Source organism: Apis mellifera, linkage group LG10 (genome assembly GCF_003254395.2).
Source record: "Apis mellifera strain DH4 linkage group LG10, Amel_HAv3.1, whole genome shotgun sequence".
Taxonomy (NCBI): Eukaryota; Metazoa; Arthropoda; class Insecta; order Hymenoptera; family Apidae; genus Apis; species Apis mellifera.
In genome coordinates, this window is record NC_037647.1 from 2,187,411 (window position 1) to 2,213,916 (window position 26,506).

General features: G+C 42.7%; 1 protein-coding gene across 1 annotated transcript; it reads left to right on the plus strand.

Annotated features, from left to right (window-relative positions):
• The first annotated feature begins 1,662 nt into the window (after window positions 1-1,662).
• LOC113219047 lies at window positions 1,663-3,658 on the plus strand. Its single transcript, XM_026443363.1, has 4 exons — window positions 1,663-1,748; window positions 1,851-1,905; window positions 1,984-2,073; window positions 2,713-3,658. Exons 1-4 carry the CDS (start codon window positions 1,663-1,665, stop codon window positions 2,815-2,817), a joined length of 336 nt encoding a protein of 111 aa, XP_026299148.1. The 3' UTR covers window positions 2,818-3,658.
• Window positions 3,659-26,506: the final 22,848 nt, after the last annotated feature.

The following is a 26,506-nucleotide window of genomic DNA, read 5'->3' on the forward strand; positions in this document are numbered from 1 at the left end:
TCGGTGATCTGGAGTACTTCTCACGATCTCGCGCCACCAGATCACCGGAGAGGCCGGACCGGAGAGCTTTCGGAACGAACCAACGATCGCTCTCGCGGATTTGCTCTCGTGCATGCCAGAAGCCGTTGCTTATTTCTCCACGTTGTGCAGATTACGACGAAGCAACGGAATCCTCGCCGAGGTTGATTGAAGATAAATATCGGTCTAAGGTTGTACAAGATATACTCGGCCGGGTTGGATTGTTACGAAGAATGGATGGTAATGAGGGATAAATATTTCGTGATTTCATATATTTCGCTCGTGGATTCGATCCTTCCAGTGATAGATTCAAGCGGTATCAGTTGAACGGAGCACGGCCTAACCCCTCACACAAACTCTTTCTCTCAAGGTGCATTTACCTTCGTTTTAAATTTTGCGCACAAATTCACGCGATGAAAATATGATATTCTTCTCGATATCCCTGTTATATTTCTCTGTAGACAAAATTGTCGTAACAGAGTATCCAGGATCTAAAATATTCAACCTTCTCTCGAGGAAAAATATATGTGTATATATATAAGAGTCCGTGAGAAGGTGAAGGGTTCAAAGGTTAGCCAGGGTACCGTTCCGCGGTTTGACCGTTTTGTTCCACCAGTTCTCGCGTGCGTGAAGATTGCGCGGGTTACGGAAGATGGATCAGCCGGCGGCTGAGTTCTGCCATGATTTCGTTTTTTGCGGGAATCGCCACGAGGTGAGATGGATCGCCAAGGAACGGATATACTGCCAATACTGAAATATAGTAACAAGGGCAGCCGAGGGATCGGGAACGAAACTCGTCGGCGAGGGGCGAGGAGACGAGGCAATAGGCGCAGCTCGTGAGGATCGGGCATAGGTAAGTGGCACTTATGTTTAATACTCGAGTGTGGATGAGTGGTGGTCGGTTCTGCACGCGATCCTCGCCTCTTCCCTGACCTCGCGTTCGCTAGAACCAATTTCCACGGATAATACGAGCGAGGATCAAAATATTCCTTTTTTTTTTTTAATTTCAAATGGGACACGGAGATAAATTAGTTAATCTGTGTGTCATCGTCGCGTTTATTAATGCATTTTGAAGGATATTAATTAAAAACATCTACTTATTTCTTTAATTATTGAAGTTATGGAACAATCGATTTATATACTTTGAAATTAATCTAGAAAATGGAGAAAAATGTACGTATCGAAATGTTCGATTAAGGTATAACGAATAAAAATTCTATTCGTATTTATGCGTCACTTCAATTCGATATCAACTATAGAAAAATCTCTGGTTATGTTTAATACGAATCCATTTGAAAAATTTGAAAGATATTTTTCTGGAAATGGAGAATAACTAACAACTCTGAATATTCTCAAATAGAATTCAATGCAACGGAATAAATATGATGGAAGGATTCGATATTTCGATAGGGATAGATTTATTTTTCAGATGGGAACATCGTTGAATAACAGATCGAGCGGAGAAGGAATGGCGGTGTGAAACCGATCGATCGACGAAAGTCAATTTTTTCTAAAACAAAGGACAATTTGGTTTTAATTTGGCTATAAGGTATAAACATTTGTAGAAATTTTAATTAAATTATCAAAATTTCTAATATAGTTAAATTATCGGTAAAATTTAAATTGGTTAAAGGGCAATTTATTATGCCTCTTCATTATCTGAGGAATCCTATGTACGCACTTTGTCTCTTAGCGGCATTTTGCGTACGACAGCATATGCAGAATAATAGGTATGAGATAATGACTTCCGTTTTATATATATATAAATATCTTTTAATAATTTTTAATATTATCAAAATAATTGTCCCTTTTCTTTCCTTATGTACGAATAGAATCGAGCAACCGTTGACAAAACGTATGTCGATTCAAACTCCGATATTGATAAACGCAAAACCCAATGAACCGGATACAAAAATAATATCACACTCAAAGAATTTTATAAATGATTTTAACAATAATTTTAAGATAGAGGAATCTGATTTATTGATTAATTGCTTACAAATCATCGCTAAACGGACTCGACAAATCCTAGAAAGCATCCAAGCAAGCATACCAGTAAATATAATAATAATAATAATTATTGACATATATATTAATATATGAAAATAAATTAGGTTCATATATTTTTTTTTCCTCAAAATGAATTCTGACAATATCTATCAAGTTTCTTACGATATACAATATATTTCAGATAAAATAATTTTTCTGTTATATTTATATTTAGTAATTACATTTATTATTTTCTTTGGAAGATCATTTTGAGCAAAAAATTGTTATTATTGAACTTGATTTATCTTCGTTCTTGAGATATGGAAAGTAAGATTGTTTAAATAAAAAGTAATCAAATAAAATTTAACTTAATTTTTAATAATAATTAATTTGAAACTGTATTTAACATTGATTTACAATTAAGGATAATTAAAAAGAAGATGTATCCAAAGATTGGAAGAGGCGTGTTACAATTTCATCCACTTTTATCCATTAACTAAGAAAAATCTTATTCGTTTCGATATGTTAATATAAAGCATTAAGATTTAAGGTAAATAATAAGTACAGTTTCAAATTAAAAATATTAAAAGTTAAACAAAATTATTTCAATTACTCATGATTTTGTATTTATTATTATTATATCGAATTATTTTATTCTCTACGTATCCAAGTTGATTAAAAAAAAAATCTCTTTTCTTTATTTAGGTTTCAAAGACAGTGGATTTCGAGGATTCCCTACTATCTTCATCCAACATTTTTGATTCATTTCTATTCGCAACAAACAACATTGGTATCAAATTGTTGGCCTAAGAATGACGCATTGATGATCTGAATATTGAAGCGTACGAAAGAAACTGTTGTTTGACAAAGATCGACACGGATTAAAGGGGGGGATCCGCATGTGATCTTTGTCAATCGATGGGAAAACTTTGCAATTGATCGAAAGCAAAAAGTTGTTCGTTAACGAATAATTTTGATTACATCGAAGAGAAAATAATAAATTGTATACATTTCCTGTGTGAAACAGTTCGGTATTGCGCGCTCAAATAGGCGCCTACGAGCGCGCAAATACCGAACATGCAAAAACTAATACACGCGTGTATTTAACATGTATTATATATTCATAAAAATGGAAACGTTGCAACGAGAAAAATGAATAAATAAATTTTTTGTGCTTATACAAATGTATCCCATGTTATTATTATTTCTGCCAATCCCTACTCCTGACAATAAGACTACTTCCTGTATAATAATTTATATACTCGCTCTTGAAAATATTTAACAAAAAACGTGTACTTCATTTTCTAAAAAAATCAGAACCAAAACCAAACCATTAACGATTAACATCGATGGACCTCATTCCATTTCACGACTTCCGCGTATTCCTCCTCGGATATTACAAGGTCAATCGATAAATTTATGAATCACGCGTCCAAGATCGAATATTAAGGTTCCATATCATCGATCACCGCCTGATCGACTTCCGTTTCCCATAAGATACCACTCCCAAAAGAATATCCCACCCTGGAATATTAATCACCAACCCTCCCCACTCCTTCCAATCCCACTTTCGCTACGTTTCCACAACCTGGTGTCCCACGTTCCTTCCCAAACCTGTTCACCGTGCACAGATATTTATCGCTCCGATCTCTCTCTCTCTCTCTCCTCTCTCTCCCGCGTCTCGCAATCCATCCGTCAGAACGGTCGAGCGGATTTCCAAATCTCTCTCTCTCTCCCTTCTACCGATTCTAACCGCTGCTGGCGGGCGGACAACAGGGCCCAGGAGTAAGCACCGAGGGCTCATTTGAATTTTCCCGGACAGGATGTGCACCGCGTGCATTTCAATCCCCTGCGGGGGAAACACCCCGACGAATTATGGAGGAGCGAGATGGAGCGAGGAGAGGACCCCCTCTCGGGTGGAGGGAGGGACGTGCAGGGATGGTGTATACGCGGATGGTAGTTTAAGAGCGAACGCCCGGTATCCAGGGCACGTCCGGAGCGCCAACAGAACTTATTGTCGTGCGCACGACTCGTCGGGGCATTTTAATATTTCCGCTGAATGCGCCGAGAAAACGGTCGAACGTGGGCCCTGCGACGAGAAAACGAAAGGAAAGGAGAGGAAAAAAGAGGAGGATGGGAGAAGGAAGGAGAGGGGGAAGAGGAAAAGTGAGGGAGGGAGGGAGGGAGAAACCGGAGGCGAGGGATCGTTACGCGACAGTGCCACTGGTCTTGGTTTTTCGACCCGTGACAGGTGGAGCGGCCACGGGGAACCCTTTGTTTTTTACACGGAGTGAGAGACTGCTCGGTCGCCGTCGAGACAACACCATAGCACCGTTTAGAGGAGGCTGGCGCCACGAAGCGCATAACGATACTCGAATTTAAATATTCACTCCCCGGCCGGCAGTTGAAAATATATTGCCGACAGTTTGTTACCTCGTGCCTCTACGCCTTGTCGAGAGACACATAAAACGATCTTTTCTTTGACCAAAGCGAATTTGCGTGCAAGGGGTTTTTTGTTAGCCGCTGGTGTTTGGACAATTAGCATGTTGGACGAAGTTTTGGAAAAGGGGCGATTGTGTGTCTTGAATGTTTTCGCCAAATAGCCTGCCCGTCAATGGCCTTATTCTTCCCCCGTGTTTATTGTGTATTGTGCCGCGCCGAAGCCTTTCATATTTTATCGAAGATAATTTGATGACAACCACTATTGACTCGTAATATATGGAAGATATATACGAGGAGATTTCTTTAAGGAGTTGCTTTATTTTTCTCTTTTCGATTTATTACCAGATTGATACGAACGATTCAACCAAAAATTATGCATCGTTGGATAATTTTTTCATTACACAATTGTTTAAAAAAATTATTATGACAATAATATTCAAAGCATGCCAGGATTATTCGAGATTTATTATCAGAGGTACGAATTAACTTTATCTTACTGGAGAAAAAAAGAAACATTTGTACCCCTGTCATACGAAGAATGCAAAGCATTCCTTCCTCCAAAAAAAAAATCTCAAATAAAATAAAAACGATTGAATCGTTCGAGCATACGTCTTTCGAAAGAATTTCGACAATTTCCCCGAAACGGTTGCCAACAGAAAATTCACCTAAATTCCCAACCGACGGATGCTTTCCAGGATAATCCGCTGCGTGCTAAGCACACGCTACATCAAGTATAGTATATATATATTTTACCTGGCTTCGGAGATCTATCACTCGAAACCGTGGATCTGTGAGTGATGCACGACAATCCTCCAGATAAATTGTGCCGGGGCCCAACCAGTGTCACCGCGTTATCCGTGCCCTTCCCCGCGGTGCAAATCGTTCTGGTAGCCCGATACATTTACATATTATGCGTGCACGGTAGCTGTGGTTCCTTCCAATGAGTCGCGTACTGACTGTTAATGCCGAATGAGACGTAGGGAGGATAGTTTTCAGATTGCCGAGTCCAAGTTTGGAAACGGAAAGAATTCTTCTGCAGACGAAAACAAGTTAAATTTGTAAGGATTTCGTAATAGTGAAATATTATATATATGAGAATATATAAAAATGCAACGAGCAAATATGGATTATATTCGAATAAACGATTGGTGTGAATTTGTGCAACAAATGGATTAAGAAAAAGTGTGCAGAAATATGTGTGAAACTTAAAAATGTTGCGCAAATTATTAATCGCGTAAAGAAAGAATTTCGAATGGAAATTGATTCGTTTAAATAATTATGAATAAATAATTAATAGTATCCTCAAACTTGAAATTTTCTCAATCGTTACGTATGCATAGTATTTCGAAAGAAATACTGAAACGATAAAATATATCTTCTGCTTCTTCATTTCTATTCTTGTCAACAACATGTTCGAACTCGTTCCATCTGTTATTATGCCATGGATGTAAATCGTTGAACCGATAAATTTTCCATTGAAATCCATTCGACCTGGATAAAGCTTGCCTGTAATAAACTCACGACAAAATGAAGATCTCACCGTGGTAGAAGAGCGTGAAACACGAATCGATATCGCGTGAGGGGATGATTCACGCCGATTCGACGTCCAACGAGATCCGGATACACCGGCGTAGCCGATTTCGTTATATAAGCGGCCGAGAGAATATCGTGGTTCTTGCAATTAGGCTAACCAATAGGGGACCATTCGGATCGCGTGCCGCGAGGCAACGATGCAATTCTTATTGCTACAATATAACAATTGCACCTTTGGGGAACGATCGTAGGACGCGTGTTGCAACTGGCTTGATACGTGCATCCGTTACTTGAACTTTGATTCGAAATGTTTAAGCAAGGGATTCTTGCAACCGTCTCCTAGTTCTCAGGGACTCAGACTATGTTGCCCAATCGATTTTGTCCGATTTTTATGCAAGGAAAGATCGAGTGTCCTATTTAAACAGAAAAGAATTTTATAATGTATCTACTACAATTTTGAATAATATAAATAATCGTTTTAAGAAATTCAAACAAATAAAAATATCTAATTCGATAGAGTTAAATCATTCATTCGTTTCTGGAAATACCTTCAACTCGAACGTGTCAACAACAACGAATTCCACAAAGTGGAACGAAGCCAACATCGTGCCTGCTACGAGAACACCATACTCACGATTACGAAACGGTTCGCACACGTTTCGCCACCGACCGAGCAACGAAACATCCATCCGAAGGGAGATGAACCTGCAAATGACTTTCACGCTTGCTCGAGACCATGAAACAAGATAAACGGGCTCTGCCTATGTTCTTCTTCTTTTTCCTCCCTCTCTTTTTTCCCCTACGTGTCGCACAGGAATTATTCCCGTGCACGAGAAAAAGCGCGCCGTGAATCTCGCCGAGGACGACGAGAATCGAATCCGAGGGGGTGGGAGATGTTTGATCGAGCGGCGAAAGAAGGCGGAGAGGATCGTATCTTGCGTAGACGTCTCGCATCACCGGATGCGCGTGTGCCTCCCTCGCTTCCGGTCGCAACGTTGGCCGAAGCTCATTGCCATGCTCGTCGCCTCGCCCGTCCCCGGAATATGAAAACGAAATCATATTCTTTGTCTACCTCTCTCACCGATCGGTTCCCTTTTATCTCCTCCATTTAACGAGTCCCATTGTACCACACGAACACACTATTGAATCACGGTTTAACGTGTTTTTTATTATTCATTCGCGTGGCGAGTTTCGAAGTTGGAAATCCGATAGAGAGAGGTTAGATAATGCATCTTCTTATATCGGGGAACAGTATTGGTATATAAGTTTTGCTTGTTGAAACAGGTTGCAGAAATAAAATTTTCAATCTAGCGTCGATATATTGCTATGTATCGTTGTTACATCTGATTTTCGTTTCTCTTTTTATCAGAAATCTGGTATCGAATAATTAAATATAATTTGCGCTTTTGAAGTTGAGTTCTTTTTTGTAATCGTTGTACCTGTAAAAGAGAGTTTGTTAGAAAAAAATAATATCTTATTAAATTTGGTATTTTATTTAAAAAAAATATGTGAAGCTGTATTTATTACCGCTTTGAGTATTGCTTTGTATATTAAAAAGAATACGAGTAATTATTTATTATTGATTGATTTTTTAAAAATGGGTCGCGTTATCTAGTTTCGAATATTGTAATATATTTTACTTTGTGGCGACGATTTTTATTATTATACATGTATAAATTCGTCGATAATTCGAATTTCTGCGGGCGTTTTACGTAATGAGTTACCGACAACAAATGTGAACAGAGATAAACAAATAGGTTGTTCAAAGCGAGCGTGAAACGTAAAGACGGTTCGATCCCCAGATGGATGATCCATTTGGGGGCTTAAAGGGGGCCCCGCTGGATTCTATTTCGTCAGGGCAGCGCGATATTTCTCAAGATCGCTCGTTAAGACGGCAAAATCCACAACCACGTAATTGCAGCGATCATACGTTAGTTAGGTTAATAACTTTGCATTATAAATGTATTAAGCTCGAATCCAATTACGTCGGTTGCGAGACGGTGTAACGTTGATTTCTCTCGCCGCGGCGATTAATAACACGAAAAACGGGGCTACGAGCGTGGCGAGGGAAGAAATTTGAACACGGAAATTAGGGATTTGTAATTGGAGGAGACTGGTGGAATTAGCTTGTAACTATAATTAATATTCGGTTCGACTTGTTTGCGGTTAGGAACGGGAACGAGAGCGGGAGAACGATTGCAGAAATTAAATTACTTCTTTCTTACCGATTAATTAAAAATAATTTAAATTTAAAATAGAAAGAGTAAATAGTTGAATCGAGGAGATATTTGATATTTCTCCTGATTTGATCGGCATCATATAATTGTCGAAGAATTAAAAATAATATTCACTTCACGTATTGATTAATATCAATATTCTATAAAAACTATACAATAAACGTATACAATTTAAAATCAAATTTTTCAATTTGTCACTCGTTCAATTTTAAAAAAGTATCACGTTTCTGTATAGAAAAATGAATAAGTACACAGAATGGAAAAATTAAAAAAAAAAAAAAATGCATATACGATAAGAATGAATTAACCGTGGATCGAAATAAACGCGGAAGCAATTTAATTCCTAACGCGTAAGTTAATTTCGTTTAATCGAATTCGCGAAACGATCATATTACGCGAATCGACCCGAGAACCGCAAATACCTCAAAGTTACACCAGTTTAATTGGCGATTAAGTAAGACAGCAGTTTCCGCGTCAGTGGAAGGCTCGAGACACCGTGGCAAGAAAAATCAAGGAACACAGGTTGTTGGGGCATGCGACAGCCCCGGATGCTTTCCAATGTTTCCCGCAATTTGCAATCATGAACGCCCAGTGCACGCGATGCGCATCTGGTGCATTCGAACGTCACGCTCTCGAGTGATTTTAACGCCTGTCATAGCGCGATCTTCGGGGAGGGGGGGAGGGCGCAACAGAGCGGAACAAAGTTTTGCCGCTCGGCTTTTCTTACATTTTCTAATCGACTTTGTAATGCATCGAGACGCCGAGCATTAGCGGCCGATTCACGCGAAATTGAAATTGGAAAGAGAGGATTAGACTCGTTTCGGGAGGCGAGGAAAAAAAAGAAAAAAGCGAATACCACTTTCTTGTCGATTCCCTTTCGCGGAATCAATCATTTCTAATGTAATTTTCATTCGATGTGGCCTAGCACGATATTTGTGGTAAAAATATCCGATTTCTTGTCTAAAATAATTCCGATTTAAGAAGAATTATCCGCGTCGTATCTGTTCTTTGTATTACTTCTAGTTTCACAAGATAGAAGCATCATTTTCTCATTGTCTCAATCCTCTTGTGTTATGTATATATTTACAACTGGTTATATGGTCTGTAATTAGAAATTTCTTAAAAAAATCTTGAGAGGTAAGCAAATGAGCGAAAGATTTAGAAGACAGAGAGGAGGACGTACAATAGAACAATACGTCTTAGGGAGAGTGCGCTGAGCGAGATGACACGCAAATAAGTGTGCGAATGGTGACGATGTAACGCGGTCGCCGTGTTGCATTCGTGAACGGAAAAAGCGAGTGGCAATTAGACTTGGAAAAACGCGGAATATTGCGAGAATAAAAAGCAATAAAAAAAAAAAAGAAGAAAGGAAACTTCGAAGTATATAAAAGAAAAAAAAAATCTCTTACTAAGAGAAAAGAAACATAATTTTTTTAAAAAAAGGGGGAGGAGGAGGCTTTTAAAAAATTATACAGCTCGAAAGAATAGGAAAAAACGAAGCGTGAAACTAAATCTGTAAAGGAAGAACGGTTCAAGGGTAGGAGAGGAAGGATCGAAATGGAAGAAGAAGGATGAAAAGAGTTTAAAGCGAGCTGCGTCGGTGGACGTTGACGGCCGTCACGGAAGGAGGGCGTTACGCACACGCATGCACACGATTGTGTCATAGATGTCATAATCTTACGTAATTGGGAGCCATCGTCGGGCATTTGTAAGCCGCACGCATGCGAACTGGCCGACCGGTACGCACAGCAATTTGCTTTTGATTCGGTATTGTAAATTGTGTCGCGGGAAAAGTGATGTCCGTGGTTGGGAAAGCGTTAGCTAGAAATAATGGTAACGATAACGTTGCTACCAATTCGTTTCCAACATTCGTTCTCAACGTAAACGCTTCATCAATCTCCTTCCAAGTGTAAATTTTCCAATAAAATTAAACTCCTCTTACTCAGCATAAAATTTAAAATCTCTATCTGTATATTATCTTAATTTAAACTGTGCACATATATTCAACATTCACATTAAATTCATTTATTGTGGAAAAGAATAAATAAATTATGAATTTAACAGATAGAAAATTCTCTAATCGAATTACCAAAAGCGATAATCTATCTTGCAATCTCTTATAGAGATATCTTATCCATTTAACAGTAAACAATAAGTAAATAACCATCGAAATTATCGATTTATTTGCAAACGTCTCGACGCGGCTTGAATAATTCACGAGAAGGCAGAAAGAGTCGAAAGTTGATGTGTTTCTCCGACCAGAGCCCTGTTATAATTAATTTTTGCCATGACTGGCCCCCGTTTCGCATCACGGACATGGCTCCCGTCCAATCTAACACCAACCAGGTCGTTACCAATCGCGACGGAACGTTAGGTTCCCGCGTGGGACACGAGGTCGGCCAATTCCTTTCGTAACTCGCCCCGATCATATGCGACGAGCGCACCACCCGCGGCCATTATGAAACAACGATATGTATATATATTCCGCGCCACGATTTGTATCAACTTGTATTACGATACGCCATGTATGGAATCGCATTTGCGGTTTCGTTTGCGCGCGTACGAAGTACGTATGGTCAATTTCACTGTTTGACAGAGGGGAAAATCGAGCACGTAATCGATACCGGCGTAATAACGTATTCAGGGTAGCAAGAGCAAGTAGACCAAGCATAAGTACCTGCGAAACGAACGATTACCGTGTCACGACCGCCTCTGGTGTTTTAGGATTTATTGGGTGATGATGTTACGACCGATGTACGCTCTTTTAATTTTACGATTTGTTAATTTCATGGTTCTTTTTTTCTTTCCTATTTGGCGAAGCGGATACGATGGATAAGAGAAGAAAAAGAGATGGGCGTGTCAGGTGAAGAAGAAACGGAAGAAAGATCAATTTGTTCGATAGGGGAACGTTAATCTTTAATGCTGTGGAGGAAATATTATTGGTTGGTGAGGAATGAGTCGAGAAATGAATTCTGTGGAAGGTGAAAGGAAGGGGCCATCTGGTAATTACTTATACCACCCCCGAGAAAAAGCGAGCCACCCTCTCAAGACGAATTAGCAAATCTAACGTAATAATTAAATTATCGGTGTAGCGATGGTTCAGGTAGTTAAAGACACGCTGTTCACTACGGATCGTGCTAATGAACCGTCCCGCGCAAATGGCAGTGGGAATAAATTTGAATTTCCATTACGTCCACCGCTGGCTGGGATGCCTGTCTGCTAAGACACGGATCTTCTTGATGAGCAACATTTAGAGAAATGGGACGCGACAACAAAAATGAATTTGCTCTCTAATGCTTCGACTGGAAATTTATTTCCATTATTTGTTGGCAATAAATTATTATACAAATTTCTCGCAATACACTGTTATCCCAAAATAAAATAAAATTACTCGATCGAGAATACGAATTTTAACAACGAATAATCTTCCTTCTCCGATCGAACGAGATTCTATAAAAATATATATTTCTCTGACACGGAGAAAATTAATAAGAAAATTATCATCGATAATCGATAAAACATCCGCTAGTTCGTATCGAAATCCGATCATCTCGCGCCAATAATCACTCGTCCAACTCGGAAATATAACGAATACATCCGGCACGTATAATATTAAGCATCGTCGTGGCACGGCCATAAACGCGGTACAAATATCTGACATTTACATCGTTGCATATTTATTGGCGTTACTTTGCATAAACGGTCCTGAATATACATGCGCGTCATCGAACCGCGCCGCGATAGCGAATTTCATTGACTTCAAACTCGGATCGTGGGCAATTATACACGGGCCGGGAACGTAATGCGACACATCTATATTTACATTTCATTTTCATCGTCGTGGCTGGCACGTCAGATTTCCATGCCCGGTTAATTGCACTCTCTTCTCTCCCTGTGCGCATATCATCCCACGATTCTATCTGACGCGAGATAGAAATATAAAGAAGAAAAGGAGGAAAAAAAGAATATATAAGGAGAAAAAGAAAAATAAAGGAAAAGAACGGACAAAGTAGCACGCGTCACGCGTTCAGAGGGGAACGTGGACGAACCGTGGGAGGAAGCCATTTAGAAACCCGATCCACCTGTTAATCCAATCGCCACGAAGCCACGCTTGAGAACGTCTTTAATTGAGTGCCACCTATGAGTGTTCCTCTCTCGACGACCGACAGAGGCAGAGTGTGTGTCCTAGGAAAGGCACGCTCGCTTCCCCTCCCCTCCCCTCCCGAGTTAAATTCGATGAATCGAACACGCGTTGACGGGGATTAATCAACTTTCGTCGGCCAGGTGAGAAACCTGACATCTTCATTGCAACACCTCTCGGATCGGGGAAGAAAGGAAAAGGAAGGGAAGAGAAAAGAAAGGGAGAGAAAAGGACACAGCGGGAAAGGAACGGATAATAATAATGAAGCGGAGTGCGAGAAAGTGCAGCACGACGATCACGAACGTATTATTGCCTTATTTTCATTTTCTGCGACCGGCGATCGTGTGTCTTCGCGTAAAAGTTCAAGATGTCGATTACGAAATCGAAATCCGCGTCTCTCGACTCGTGCGTGGCGAGGTGCCAGGGTCGACACGTTCGAGATCGAGCTATCAGCTTAGCCAGGGTCTACTAACGAAGATCGATACATTCGTTTAATTAACGATTAACGTTTTCCTTTCTTTCCTCCTTTTTTTCCCCCTCCTTCTTCTCTTTCTTTTCTCTATACATACACACACACATACGAGTTGCGCGTTTTAACCCCATATCCACTACTACAGCCGTGCAATTAAATCTCTGCACGAGAGTGACGCATAAGCGCGAGGTCGTCGTTCGAACTAATTAGCACATTCCACACGGATGATGTTACGAAACGTGAGATAGACGCTCTATAATAGGAGCGGTGATACCCACGTTGAAATAATCGATACACACGGAGGATTTATTGCCCCGCCGGTACGGTACAGTACGTTTTCACGGTGGATTCATTTATTACGACACGATTGGCTCGTAGCCAATTTCGACCGGACGAAAAAAATCGATTCGATCCGACCTAATTAAGCGGATGGGAGCCCGTCTTTTCTCCCTCGTTATTTCCAGAACCTCCCACGGATGTCACGACGAAAGTAGGTGAGGTAGAAATTGTGCTCGGTGAAATTCTTAATCCTTTCCCCTCCTCCCTCCTCCCCTCGTGAGCGTTACTTATTTACTTACTACTCGCTTGATTAAAATTTTTAAATGGAATTTTTATCCAAGTATCCTCGTTCCTTCGTTCCTTAATCCTAGAAATAAGTCCCGGTGTAAAGAAATCGACAAGGAATATCTTATATAACGCGAAGAATGGATACACACAGATTAATTTAATAAGAAGAATATTACTTGTACACGATATACGAGAAGCTGTATACGAAATTCTAGCACGTGAATAACCACCAAATGGATTAACCTAACGAACATCACAATATCTTCGCTAATCTTATATAATACGTATAGTATTAAACGTGGATTAACCTTACAGGTCTCTCTACGTGTTCCTGTAACTGTTCCAAAACGATAGGTACGAGCACGAATCGCGATATCAAGATCGTGTTGCCTTCGACACCTGAACCCGAGTTATTGGGCACGTGTGAATTAAACCGTACACGATCCACGAGCGGGATGAAAATCCATGTAATCCTAATTCACTTTTATATTTCGCGCATGAAAGAGAAAGAGGTGATCGGCCCACGCTTATCGTAAATTACGAACGAGAACTTTCTTCCTTTCCTCCATAGATGATCGTCTCTCTGGGGCAAAATACTGGCACTAGATTGGGCCAGATCGTTCTTGCGAGCTCGTTCAATCTGTCGCTCTAACTCTTGCACGATTGAGTTTTCTTTTCTTCGGATGAATCGATTCGATTGGACTCGTGCGAAGAGCTGTTAAAGCTGAACGGAATCCAGAAGTTGAGATAGGTCAACTATTAATTCTGTGAACGACGAGCGATCACGGTTCGCTTGCTCGGCATTGTCTCATCGTAATGACTCGGCTCGCCAGTCGTTGACCGCAATATGTTTCCGGAAAGTCACACGCGAAACGATCGCGATGACAACCTATCGCGGTGAAAGCTTCCCATTCTTTCGTTAGTAAATTAATTTTCGAATATTCCAATGTAAATAGCGCATCCTTTTATTTTTATTCGCTAAAAAATCATTGCGTTATGCGAAAGCAATAGTATCGAGAGCGCTGCGCCGTGGCGAAGGTTGTGTAGACCCCGGCGATACGGGGTCCACCGCCACGGATTCCAATCTCTTTTGCTTAACATATCTATATGAGATGATTAATACGATAGATGTATACATAGATGTATACATAGAATGTATATATAGATGTACGATAGATAATTGAATGTATGAAATCCCAATGAAATTCGTCTATAATCGCAACAATCTCTTTAGGATCGAGATTTTTTTTGTAATTATATCACTCTTCGTACTTATCTCGTGTTATTTGAAAATAAAATACTGTTGCACGCGAGTATCTCGACTATTATCGATACGATAAATCCAAAGAGCATGGCGAAACTTATACACTTGCACAATTTTCACGCGTATCGAGCGGAAAAGCGGTTAACCGGCATCAAAAGCGCGGCGTTCGGTGTGTAGACTTCTTTTGCCACATCCCTCTTTTTTTCATGTACTGCTCGTTTCGTATTCCCGTGCCACCGTCGACCACGACGCCACCGTACATTCTAAGAGACTGACTCATCCGAGTCCAGTGCCTCTTCTTCATCGACACAGGACGCTCCGCGTCTGGTCACGTCCCGTGGCACGGAGAGCTGCATTACGCACCCTTCGTACACGCTTCTATGCGCTCGACTCTTAAACAGGTGCCTACGATGTATTATCTCTTGCGTGCAATGAGACCTGCTAACGCGGAACACGTCCGTCCTCGCATTACAATGAAGAATACCGGCGTCGCGAATAACGAAACGGAAAAGGACATTGGCGAGAGAGGAAATCCTCGATCATTATGCCCGCGAGCTCTAAAATCGGCGTCGGTGTGTCACAATGAGGATATTTTAAGACGCTTGAACGTCGCATTTGGAGTAGGAAACGAGGAAAAACGGCCGTTCCTGCCCGACACTGGGACATAACAACACGTTAAGTGTTGAAAGTTGGAAACAGTTCTGCGGCCATACACTGAATAATACATGAATATATTTTAACAGTACACGCGAGGAAGTGAAAAGAGAACCTACTTTGTTCATCTACCTGTGTACTAAAAAAGAGACAATGAAAGCTGTTGCTTGAATGAAATTATCACCATGATAGATGAATCTGCGGTTGTCACCTGTTATCGGTGATAATAAACCGAAGGAAATATTTTTACACGCGATAGAAATTAGAATTAATCTCCATCTTGCTCAAAGTTAGTTATCAGAAAACCGAAACTTGGTGAAAATCTTCAATCTTTAATCGTTACGAGCACAATTGTTGAATCGTTTCCTTTCTAAAAAGAAGATTCGTAAATTCGCTATTTCACTCGAAATAAACGAGGGAAAAAAAAAATACTCGAATCGATCGATTAAAATTCCGAATGGATCGTGCATTATCGCGAGATCGAATATACACCTTCTCCGATTTAACGGCTGGCAATATAAAGAAAGCGTACAAGCCATTACACATTAAATCACCTGAAACGCATCCAAACGTTCCTTTCATTCCCTTTTTTCGGATTCATCGAAAGCACGGACACGCAATGCCGCCGTCCAAATACGTGTAAACGCGTGCAACGGCGCGTTGCGCATTGCCGCTCGAGCGCATACAATTCATGCGAGCACGAGAGGAGCCGTCGATGCGTATCCAGCTATCCACGTGCCAGGCGTTGCGTGCGACACGCCCAGTGCGTGGCTCGTACCACACGCACATACGTGCCGCGCGAACCGAGATTTATGCCATTGGCCGCGAACCACGCCGCTCGTTTATCGGCCGTTCCACGCGCGCGGATCACGGCAACGAACCAGGTAATCGCACCTTGCACCGTCATCCGCCTGTCCCCGCAGACCTTTACCTCTCGTAAACGTTCCATCATTCCCCGTCCATTTCGATTATATCCATTTCGCGAGGAGATTCGGAAAAATTCTCGTCTCTGATAATTAAAACTTGAGAAGAAAAAATTCCTCTCGTCTTCTTCACAAATTCATCCCTCATCTTGAAAGAAAAAAAAAAGAAACAAATCAGTTACGAAAAATCTAGGATCAACCGACAGGTGCGCCCGTTTCTTCCTTATCGTCGATTCCCATCGAGCATCATCGTTCACCTCCGTTTCTTTTTATTTTACCGTCGAATTACTCGGAGGAAAATCGGATGGACGCGGGTCAGTGAAGCAGGTGCGCCGAGGAAACGATCGTCTGGATGCAAAGCGAGGTGCTCGTCGAGCGGGGCGCCGCTCTGCTTGCCGATTTCCTCCGCGAATCAACGAGTGAGTCAGCCGCCAGCGAGGTGCACAGGCGGACGTGTGCACGTTGAAAGGGTGGGAGGGAGGGGAAAGAGAATGAAAGGAGTGGAGTTTGTTGGGTACGAGTTTCCGAGAGCTGGCCCTCCTCGTCGTCGTCCTGGTACGGAGGCTTGCCGGATACGCGTTCCCTGCATCTGTAACGAGGGGTGCGCACCTCCGACACGCCGGTGGCAGTGTCGTTGCGCGCGATGCATAAAAGCGCAGCCCATGGCCGACTATCGGCGGTCTCGGCCGCGCGCGAGCAACAGTTTCTACGCGCCTCGCTACTTATCCAGCCCGGGGCATTGAAATGCAATCCCTCGCGCGGATGATTTATACCTCGCCAATGCCCGCCCGCGGGGCAGGATGTCGCACGTCCCTTCTTTATGTCTCTATCGTTCGCCTTCGAAAATATCCCGCAGCGCCGAGCCGCGTTACGCTTGACACGTACGTACCAGCACGATCGGCGCCACCATTCGATTGCGGATCGAATCCGAACGATCGACGTTGAAAAACTTGCGCCTCCAATCCTATACGGGCTTTTTGTTTTTCGAAATTTTTTCCCATCCCCCTTCGTCTTCTTCTGGGGGTGGAAAAATTTAACAGACGGCAATTTATCCGGAGATGATAACTTCGAGAGAATTAAGACAAGTGTTTGTATACAAGTGATATAGTAAGCAGATAAAATTTAGATAATAATGGATTTCTCGTTTCTTCTTGCACCAGAATATTTTGAGAATGGTGGATATTATTTTCGCGTGTAAATTAATTAATTACTTCTTCGTCTCGCAATAATACGAAATATCGAAGAAATCGTGAAACGAATTCTCGCATAATCGAATGCTTGTTAAGCATCATCATCGAATCATTTTCGAGCGAAGATTGTTCAGAAATTCGGCACGCGGTCTCGCGGAACGACGATAAACAACACCATTGCGGCGCACGCGGACCGAATATCGATTCCCAAGTTCACGAAGCGGTGTAACGAACCGCGAATCCGAATAATTCGTGCCCGTTTACTTGGGGGAAAGTCTCGACGCTTATCCTTTGTTTTCGATTAAGATCAGAAGATTGTAATTGCGTGGGATGTCGTAGAGTGTTATTAAATCGAGCAAAAAGAATCGAGCGAGAATAAAGCCGTCTTATGTATCACGTTATAAACTCGATATCGTATTAACACATAATCGAGGTAAAATCGGGTTATATTCTATTTCTCATTGAACGATCATTCATCCAATCGAATATTTATCCACGCGTCAAGTTCATCTTTCGTCCAAATCTTGCCACTCCAAGGCCCCCATTTCTTTATTATTGATCCTCGACTGGACGGAAGAAACTGGTTAAACGTAAACCACGACCACAGTCCGCTCTATATCCGAACGCATTAGAAACGGGCGAGCGTGTAATAACCGGAGACCGAAAAATTAGCATCTGCCGGCCGGGAGACAATGCCTGATTTGAATAACAATGTCCGCTACCGTGTGGGCTTCTAACTCTTAACTATGGGTTTCTAGACGCGCGATGCGAGCCTGCATATCGGGGCTCGCATACCCGTGCTCGCTGTGCTCGCACATGACAATGCGTCTCTGCCTCCACGATTTCCTCCCGCGGTCGCGTTGCTCCCGCGAGAGATCGGAAAAATCGGACGATTTTTCGAGACCGACACTTCTTGATACCGGTTTCTATGCTTGTGAAATCGAATCGATGGATGCCTTAATGGATTTCTGGCTCCGTTCGTTAAGGATAATGTAACTGGAGTTTCGTATTTCCATACGAATGTCCGTGTCGAAGATTAAATTTTTTTCAACTTCTTTCGAGGATAATTGAAACTTGTTTCTTCTTTCGTGTCAGAAAGATATCGAGACGTACAATGTCTTTTTCTTTCAGGAACGAGATCTCTAGCAGAGTAAAATTTCTCAAAAAGATGATTCTTTTACTTTTTAATCTTCCTGTTTTATATAATACGATACTCTAACCTTCTTCCCTTTTTTATTATGAAAATACATTTTTAACACGAACGATCATAGATCATTTATAATTATTCCAAAGAAGGAATAACGATCTCTCAAATATCGCTTTCTCCACCGATCTTCTTCTTGGGCGATCCTTGGAGGAGGCAAAACTTTCCATTAGAAAACATTACGGGGAGGACAGTAAAAGAGCTTTAAAGGCTGACAAATCCGCCATTCGATTCAACGATATCGGATGGATCGATAGCATCATAACCATTTCCGTGAGCAATTAATACGATCAATCGTGTATTGTGAAAAAATATCACGGACATAACCGAGTGCCAAGAAGCGGTAGCGTAGCCGTGGCTGCCAGTTAAGCGTAACATAAGTATGAGCCGGTGCGAGCGTTATACGAGGTCCTCATATCGATGCGCAGATGTCTGACCCTGAAGTGTCTTCACCCTCGCCGAAGGCGATTCGGTGTGCGTGGATCGCACACGATCGTCCCTGTTACACCATCGAGTTTGCCGCTGCTCGCTCTTTACACCCCGCCCCTGCGCGCACGGTGAGACGAATATAGTTTGTGCGTGACCAGGGCGGCAAGTGTCATCTGCTGATGCACGATCGACACACACACACACCCATCAAATTCCAACCGCGAATACTCTACCGTATGATAACCGATTTAACCTACGTGACAACGATTGCGATTGTTCGCTGCCGGAATCCTCGACACGGAGGACAGGCTTAAATCGTCGAGAATTTACAATCATTTTCAATCGATATTATTTTTTAGCAGAAAAGAAAAATTGTTTTTCAACCAAGATTGAAATCGAAGAATCATAGAAAGGATTATGAATGAAAATAACAAGATCGGAAGATGTTCATTAATTCGACGATGAATCTCCTACCCTTCCACTCGTATTTTACCTTGGTACATTATTTCGAGAAACGGTGGAGCAAAGTTCCTCGTAATTTATTCGAGATAAAGGAGCACGAAACGATGTGCAAAGAAATACACAGGAAGAAGCGGACAAGGTCGGATAGAGCGTTCCCTTAACAAGATCATACGATCGAGGGGCGTAACACGCGGGAACAAACGTAAAATTTCGGTTTTACGCGGTCGTAAAGTAGCTTCCGTGCACGGTAGCTCGTTACAGTTTATGACGAGGCTCTCGGGACAGTTATGGGTGACGGGAACGATGTCATGTCGAATAACGCGTGGGTGCAAGCCGGGCGGCCATTGTTCCAAGGTGTCGCCTTCGTAATTTCTCACTCGAGCACGTATACACGAGGATCCGATCTAAAGCGAGCGTCGATATTTTCGAGCATCGCCAATAAAATGAAACGTCCTCCGCCAAAAAGGCATACGAAATTTTAGCGAACGCCCCGGCCAATAAACTATCATTAGTGTCCAACCGTAGGAACGGATCTATCTTGTGCCTCGATGCAGTAAACACCGCTAGAAAGATCGCCCTCCCCCCTTGTCGGCGCCTGTGATCGTCCAACAAACGGTATCCTAAGCACACCGTTCGGACAATGGACCATGATCACCTTTCCTCTCCCCTCCTCTCGTGTAAGAGTAGCATTTATACCGAAACAGGTGCTCCACCACCATAAAATCAGAATATCCCGGACAGGTAAGAAAGAGAGGATAAGATAGAGACTTGGGACAGTTTCGTGTTTGCCCTGCGAACGGATCACTTTGAGCTTTCATTTTGAAAAAAGGTTTTATTGCGACCGGTATTTTACAATCGGCGATATGGCAGGATCGAGAGAAGAAAAGAAAGAAAAACCCATTTTTTTTTGTGCCTTCCTCTCAGAGTATCCTCGCCGTTTCCTTTTTTTTTTCGTATCCTCCACCCTCTGCTCTTCTACGTATATACGTGTACACCGTATATACGATGTTTTACGATGTTCGACTTAATGTTATCGTTAATCGGGGGACACGGTGAATTTACATTGCGGATTCGGCTGTGGCATTTGATCGAGGATGCATAGGCCACACAAGGCCTGTGCGGTGAAATTTCTCGTCACTCTCGATCGGATAAAGTCTCTCTTACCCCCTTCACAGATGCATCTCTCAGCCACGAAGGTCACGTCGTGTTTCGAGAACCTGCCGGATCGAACTCGCTCACGGGAGCGTATCAGCTTACTTAGTCGTAGATCGTGCCCGCCAGGCCTTGTTGCGAACATTTATTTTCTTCTTATTGGCTATGTACTGTCGATTTCTGGACTACCTAATCGTAAATCAGCCGGGGCCCGACCGTTGTGTGCTCTCAAGTTGTGTATACCTGGCATTCTTCGCTGTACACGACTGTAACACCGACGATCGGCGTATAACAACGGCCATGTGTACCCAACGGCGGACCCGATTCGATAAGGACGATTAACGCGACGCAGATATCGATAAATATGGCCTGGGCCCCGATCCCCGAACCAGATCCACACTCTCTGTTAAATCACGCGATATCGCGGCCTCGTGGCTAATTTTCTCTTACCTCCGTCTTCATCGCCGGCTACTGTCGCCGATTTACTTATCGAGCCTGATAAAAAAAAATATATATATATATATCCGCGAAGAAAAGAGAATAAATTTAATTCCGTTCGATGATCGAGATTTTTAAGAGATCTAATCGATTTGAACCCAGACCTTGCAAAAGTTTCACGCTCTAATTATCGGGTAAAATAACAGGAAAGATCGTCGACAGAGATAAAAATCGATGCCTTAATTAATCAATCCGACTAACTAACTCGCTCGCTCGAAACTCGAAAATCCATGTTTCGGTAGAAGAAATGGCGAGACACTGTTCCCCAGCGTGTGCAATTTATCAATCGATTGTTGAGAGCGTTTCGCGGTTGTGCAAAATGCGAACAGAAAAGGTGATCGCGTGGTCGAAAAGCGTGCACGAGGCCGCCGCCGCGTCTAAAAGGCCGTGGCTCGTTCCCCAAGAATAGCGCGCGGTGCGGTTTTCGCTCTGTCGAGCAACGAGAGAGCGGTGGCCCGATCTCAATGGTTGGAAAACGGTTTCAAGGTCCGCGCGAGCTTTCCGCACGCGAAGTAACGAGGGCGCGAAGCGCGTCTCCGCGCGCTCGCTTAGCTAGGTCAAAATCCTTGCACAACAGGCCGACAACATCCTCGATCAACGCACGATCAACATCTTCGATCAAGCTACGACTAGTCGTTTCGAAACGGTGCAAACGGTTGTTCCATACGAAAATTCGCATTCTTCGAAAACTTCTCTCTCTCTTATTGCCCCATAAAATTGAGTGAACGGTAACGCGACATTCGTACGAAAGTGAAAAAAGGAAAGAAAAGGAGGGAAGAAGATTGGAGAAAGGAGAAAGTGGCGTGAAACGAGTAGAGGAAGGAAGAGAGAAAAATTGCCGCGAGATTCGCCTCGTTGGCCGAGTTGCCTGATGCCAGGACCCACGCCCGCATTGTGTTTCGCGTCCAACTTGTCGTTCTCGCCCGTTCTCATTGTGCCTCTTCCTCCTCTGTCAGCCCCCCTTCCCTGCCCAAGTGGTAACCGAGCAAGCGGGCACCGGATTAGGTGGGCAGACGCGTATGAGTCACGGTGCTCGCGCTGAAGCAAGTGAGATTTTCTTGCATACGGAGAGTCGACGCCCTAACCCACATAAATCCGTGCCATTAGCTGGCCAGGAAAGGCCTTTTCCTCGCGCGAGAGAGTCCTCGAGAATGGTTCTCGGGTGGGAGGTCGGCCGCCCCTTTGTTCGCCCGTTGGAATCTCGTAATCGGGATTCTTTTATTAAGTCATTCAACGCCGATGATGCACGGCCGAGGGGGCGTTCTATTATAGTTGTAATCGAAGGCGTTACGCTCGATGCTCGATATCGAGACGAGACACCGCGAGAAAATTGCCGCGAGTATTTATGGAAACGTTCGAAACATTAACGAGACGCATTGGATAACAAATATGCAAAGTTTTCTTTCGTCGTTGAAAGAGAAACCCCTTCTCGATCGAAGGAAAGAGAGAAATAGAAGAATAATAATTTTCTTTCATCGAATCGCAGAATTGTCTTAGAACAGGTTCTTAAAGTTCTTGAAAAATTTCTGATCGATAGATCTCGATCCTGATTCCAATTATTCTAATTTTAATTCGAGAGAGATCGTAGTTTCAGTATCCTTGAATCGATAACACGATAGAAAATAAAATTTCGATAGACAGAGACATCAGAAATTAACATTTCGCCAGGGCGTCATTAAGATAAACAGACAATGAAGATGGAGGATAAACGGTAAGATCATAAGAGCAAGTCTGGATCACGGGATGAAAGGGAGAGCGGGTCGAAGGAACAATGGGCACCACTGTCAAAGAGTTGCTCGATGCGGCGCAACTCGAAGGAGATCCGATAAGATAGGTGCAGCCCCACCACTCTCTCGGGGCCAACCATTCATCGGCGCCGTGGTCGTGGGTACCTCTTTACCCTTTTCACAGTGCGCCGTATTAGAGCCATTGTGTTATCTGTCATGGCCGAGATATCCGAAGGGCCAACACCGGCTTTTGGTGCCTTGGCAAAGGAACTAGTCGCGTCAGAGGCGTGAAAAGCCCTCGCGTGGGTGGCACGAGGCAGCCCGCGATACATCCGCCTGCGCCTTTCACGACCCTTCCAAAACCGATCAATACCGATTTCCGATTTATTTTCAACGCGACGACAACTTTTACACATCCATCCATATCCCTTGTTAAGATAATTTTGATCAACACCTATACGAACGTGTAATTTGGAGCGTGAGATGAGAAATAATTTTTTAATCATTCCCCTTTCAAATCTCCAATAATATATAAATACAATCATTCGATATCAACAAGAATCACTGAATAGACGTAACAAAGAGAGATTCGTTCCCCGATTAATAACGCATTCAAAAGCCGATTACAAAACAGTCTCTCTCTCCTAAAGCCCTGATACAGACGTAACCGAGTCGCGGCGACAGAAAAGAAACACCGGCTCGTTCCTATCGCGCGCCTACTGTCAATCCGTCAGCGACAGCGGCGTGCTGTAATTTTCACGCCGACAACGATCTCGACCACGAGCGGGACAAAAGGCGATCTTTCGCCGCGGTGGAAACTCACTCGAATAGTTTCCCCTCTTCTCCAGAGCGTCACCGCCCCATTGAGAATCGATTTCACGGGGGCCACGTATGCACGAGACGCGATACACAAGGGAGGAGAGTGTCTACTACCTACGTGAAACACCTATCCATCCGTCCGTCCATCCGTCTACTACCTATCTACCTACCTACCCACCCACCTATTCGTCTATCGCTTTCTTGCACCGAATTGTATATAAGGCCGTGTAACACTTGCAACGCGAAAAGCATAGCGCAACTCACCACGGTTCACCGTGTTCACCGAGCCCCTGGTCCCTCGAGCAACAATGGAAACGCGCGCACTCTGAAAACGTTTTCTCATGACGATTAATCCGGGGACAATGCGCGATTACGACACGACAATTAGCGACAATGGTTCGGCAGAAGGGAGTATGAAAGAGAGAGGAGGAGGAGGAGGAGGTCGCGTCCTCGCGCGTAGCTGGAGCACGCAGGGAGCACGCAATCACCTTTCGCGCGTGTCTATGCACGGTTGGAGCATTAGCGCGTGCCTGCCGTGCTTTTGCGTATGTGGAGCATGGGATCGGGCATTGTCTATTGTTCGACTGTTTTATTGCAGCCGGGTCATGGTCGGGTGCCGACACTTCGAATCGCGGGCTCCATCCTTGCCGGCCCGTTTATCAAGATTAGAAAGGATTACGCGCGTTTCGTGTGTTGATTGCGAGGCGAATCTCAAGTTAAACGAGCTCATCCTCAGCAACACGAGGATGTAAGTGGATGGAAAGGATTCGGAGCGCCAACATTCGTGCAATCCATTTTTCCATGCGAATCTCGAACGAGCGATTTGTTTGACTCTTGTTTTCGTTTAAATTTAAGTTTCGTTTAAGTTTCACTTCGATTCATTTCTCATGCGCAAATATTGAGATTCGTTATCGTTAGGCGTGTTGGGTGGAAGAGCGTCGAATTGAAATGTGATTGGATTATAGGAAATGAAATCATTCGAGTGATAATTGGAATATTTATAAATACAGATGATCCTTACGAGAGAAAATTTTATTGGTTAGTTGTGTCCACATGTTAATATTTGTAAAAATAGTTGGGAAAAAATCCTTCAAACTTATTGTCGTTCGCGTGGACAACCAACAATGAGATTTTCTTGCGCAATGATCGCTTATTATATTTTCATATCTTGTTAAATTGCAGATTTTTTATGCGAATTTTAAATTTTTTTACGACCATAATAGCAAAAATAGAATTGAAATAAAAATCCTTTAATATCTTATGCATTCTGCAGATTCTGTGGAACAACTTAGTTCTTTCCATAAATGCATAAATTTCCGCTATTTAATTATCATCCATGAAACTATATATTGTAAAAGAACTCATAAATTCATCGACCTTGTTAATAAGACGTTACATTAATTACGCATAATAAAATTAAAATTTAATAACTGTTTGCGAATTGAATGCTCGAGCAAAAAGAAGAAGAAAAAAAATAATAACAATAATAATAATAATAATTATCCAACACGTTTAAAATTATCTTTCGTTAACATCCAATTACTCTTAATTAACGGATTGATATTTTACCATGTAACAAGGTCTATCTATCGCGAAAGAGTAAACGTCCTTGATACACGTTGAAAGAAAAAAAAAAAAAAAAAAAGAAACAAGAAGGCGCAGGCCGATCGGAAACAAGGATGAGAAACACAAAGAGAGCGCTCTTCCTGCCTCTTCCTTCTTCTTTTTTTTTTTTCTCCCCCTCCCCCGTCTCTTTTTCTTTCTTTTACAGCTGGACTCGCGCCATGATACTTAGGATGAAAAGGGGGATAAGAGATCGAGAGCTCACTCCAGCTGGAAATAAAAGAAAAGAGTTGAAATGGAAGGGCAAGCAAGGGTTCCCCCGATCGAGTGCTCATCCGAGGGCGAAGGCGTCGGAGCGGTCGCCCGCAGTGCCGCTGACTATTTATCATAAGATCGATCGGTATCTCGAAACGATACCGGTCCGATCGGCGCCGTATCGATTCTTCTAAGGGCTTCAATTAACGTTATTAAAGCGCCATTAATCTCTCGGTCGACACGACGGCATGCGAGGCATCCCGTGTCCCTATCTCCAAACCCCCTCCCCCTCCTCCGTTCACGAAGAAACGAATAGTAATTCCTCTGGACCCGAGTCCACTCCGAGTCCCTTCATCCTCGATCAATGGCCGGCACGTGCGAAACATACCAACTTATAACTCGTCGTCGAGGAATTACGACGTGTCAAGGAATGCTTGAAAAAGTTAATCGAACTATTTGGAAGCGGAATTCCTTCCAGCTTCTCGATAAAAGGTATAAATTCTTGACTGGTAATCGTCGCAAGGAATTACATTGTAATTGTAATTCTAATATTCCCAAGAAGGAATGAGAAGAGGCAGAATTCTTCACATGCGTCGATATGTAAAAAATGTATCCAATCTTTCTGTCAAATTTTGCTAATAATAATTTAAGAATCTAACAAATCTTGTCGTTGAAAAAATTGAGCTTCAGTATTAAAAAAGAAAAAATTCGATCACGAGATCCATCCGAGGAAACGATCGTCCAATCGAAGGCAACGTTATCCGTCGATAAATATTCCGAAACGCTGGTTTCGCTTTCTCCGCAAGGAAGAGGAGAAGCGTAAAAATCCGCGTTCGAGACACAGAGCCGCTGAACGATACGTAAATCAAGGAACGAGAAGCGTTTACGAGAAGTCTTACGAGCCGAGGTTTTACTCTTGTTAGCTGGGGAAAATTAGAGGGTATCGGGAGCGGGGTTTTCACCGCAA

What these genes read in the sequence shown, in the direction of transcription:
- LOC113219047 (XM_026443363.1), top strand. Translation starts at nt 1,663, where the DNA reads ATGCCTCTTCATTATCTGAGGAATCCTATGTACGCACTTTGTCTCTTA. An exon ending in CAGCATATGCAGAATAATAG is followed by an intron (nt 1,749 to 1,850) that starts GTATGAGATAAT and finishes ATGTACGAATAG; the next exon opens with AATCGAGCAACCGTTGACAA. An exon ending in GCATCCAAGCAAGCATACCA is followed by an intron (nt 2,074 to 2,712) that starts GTAAATATAATA and finishes TTCTTTATTTAG; the next exon opens with GTTTCAAAGACAGTGGATTT.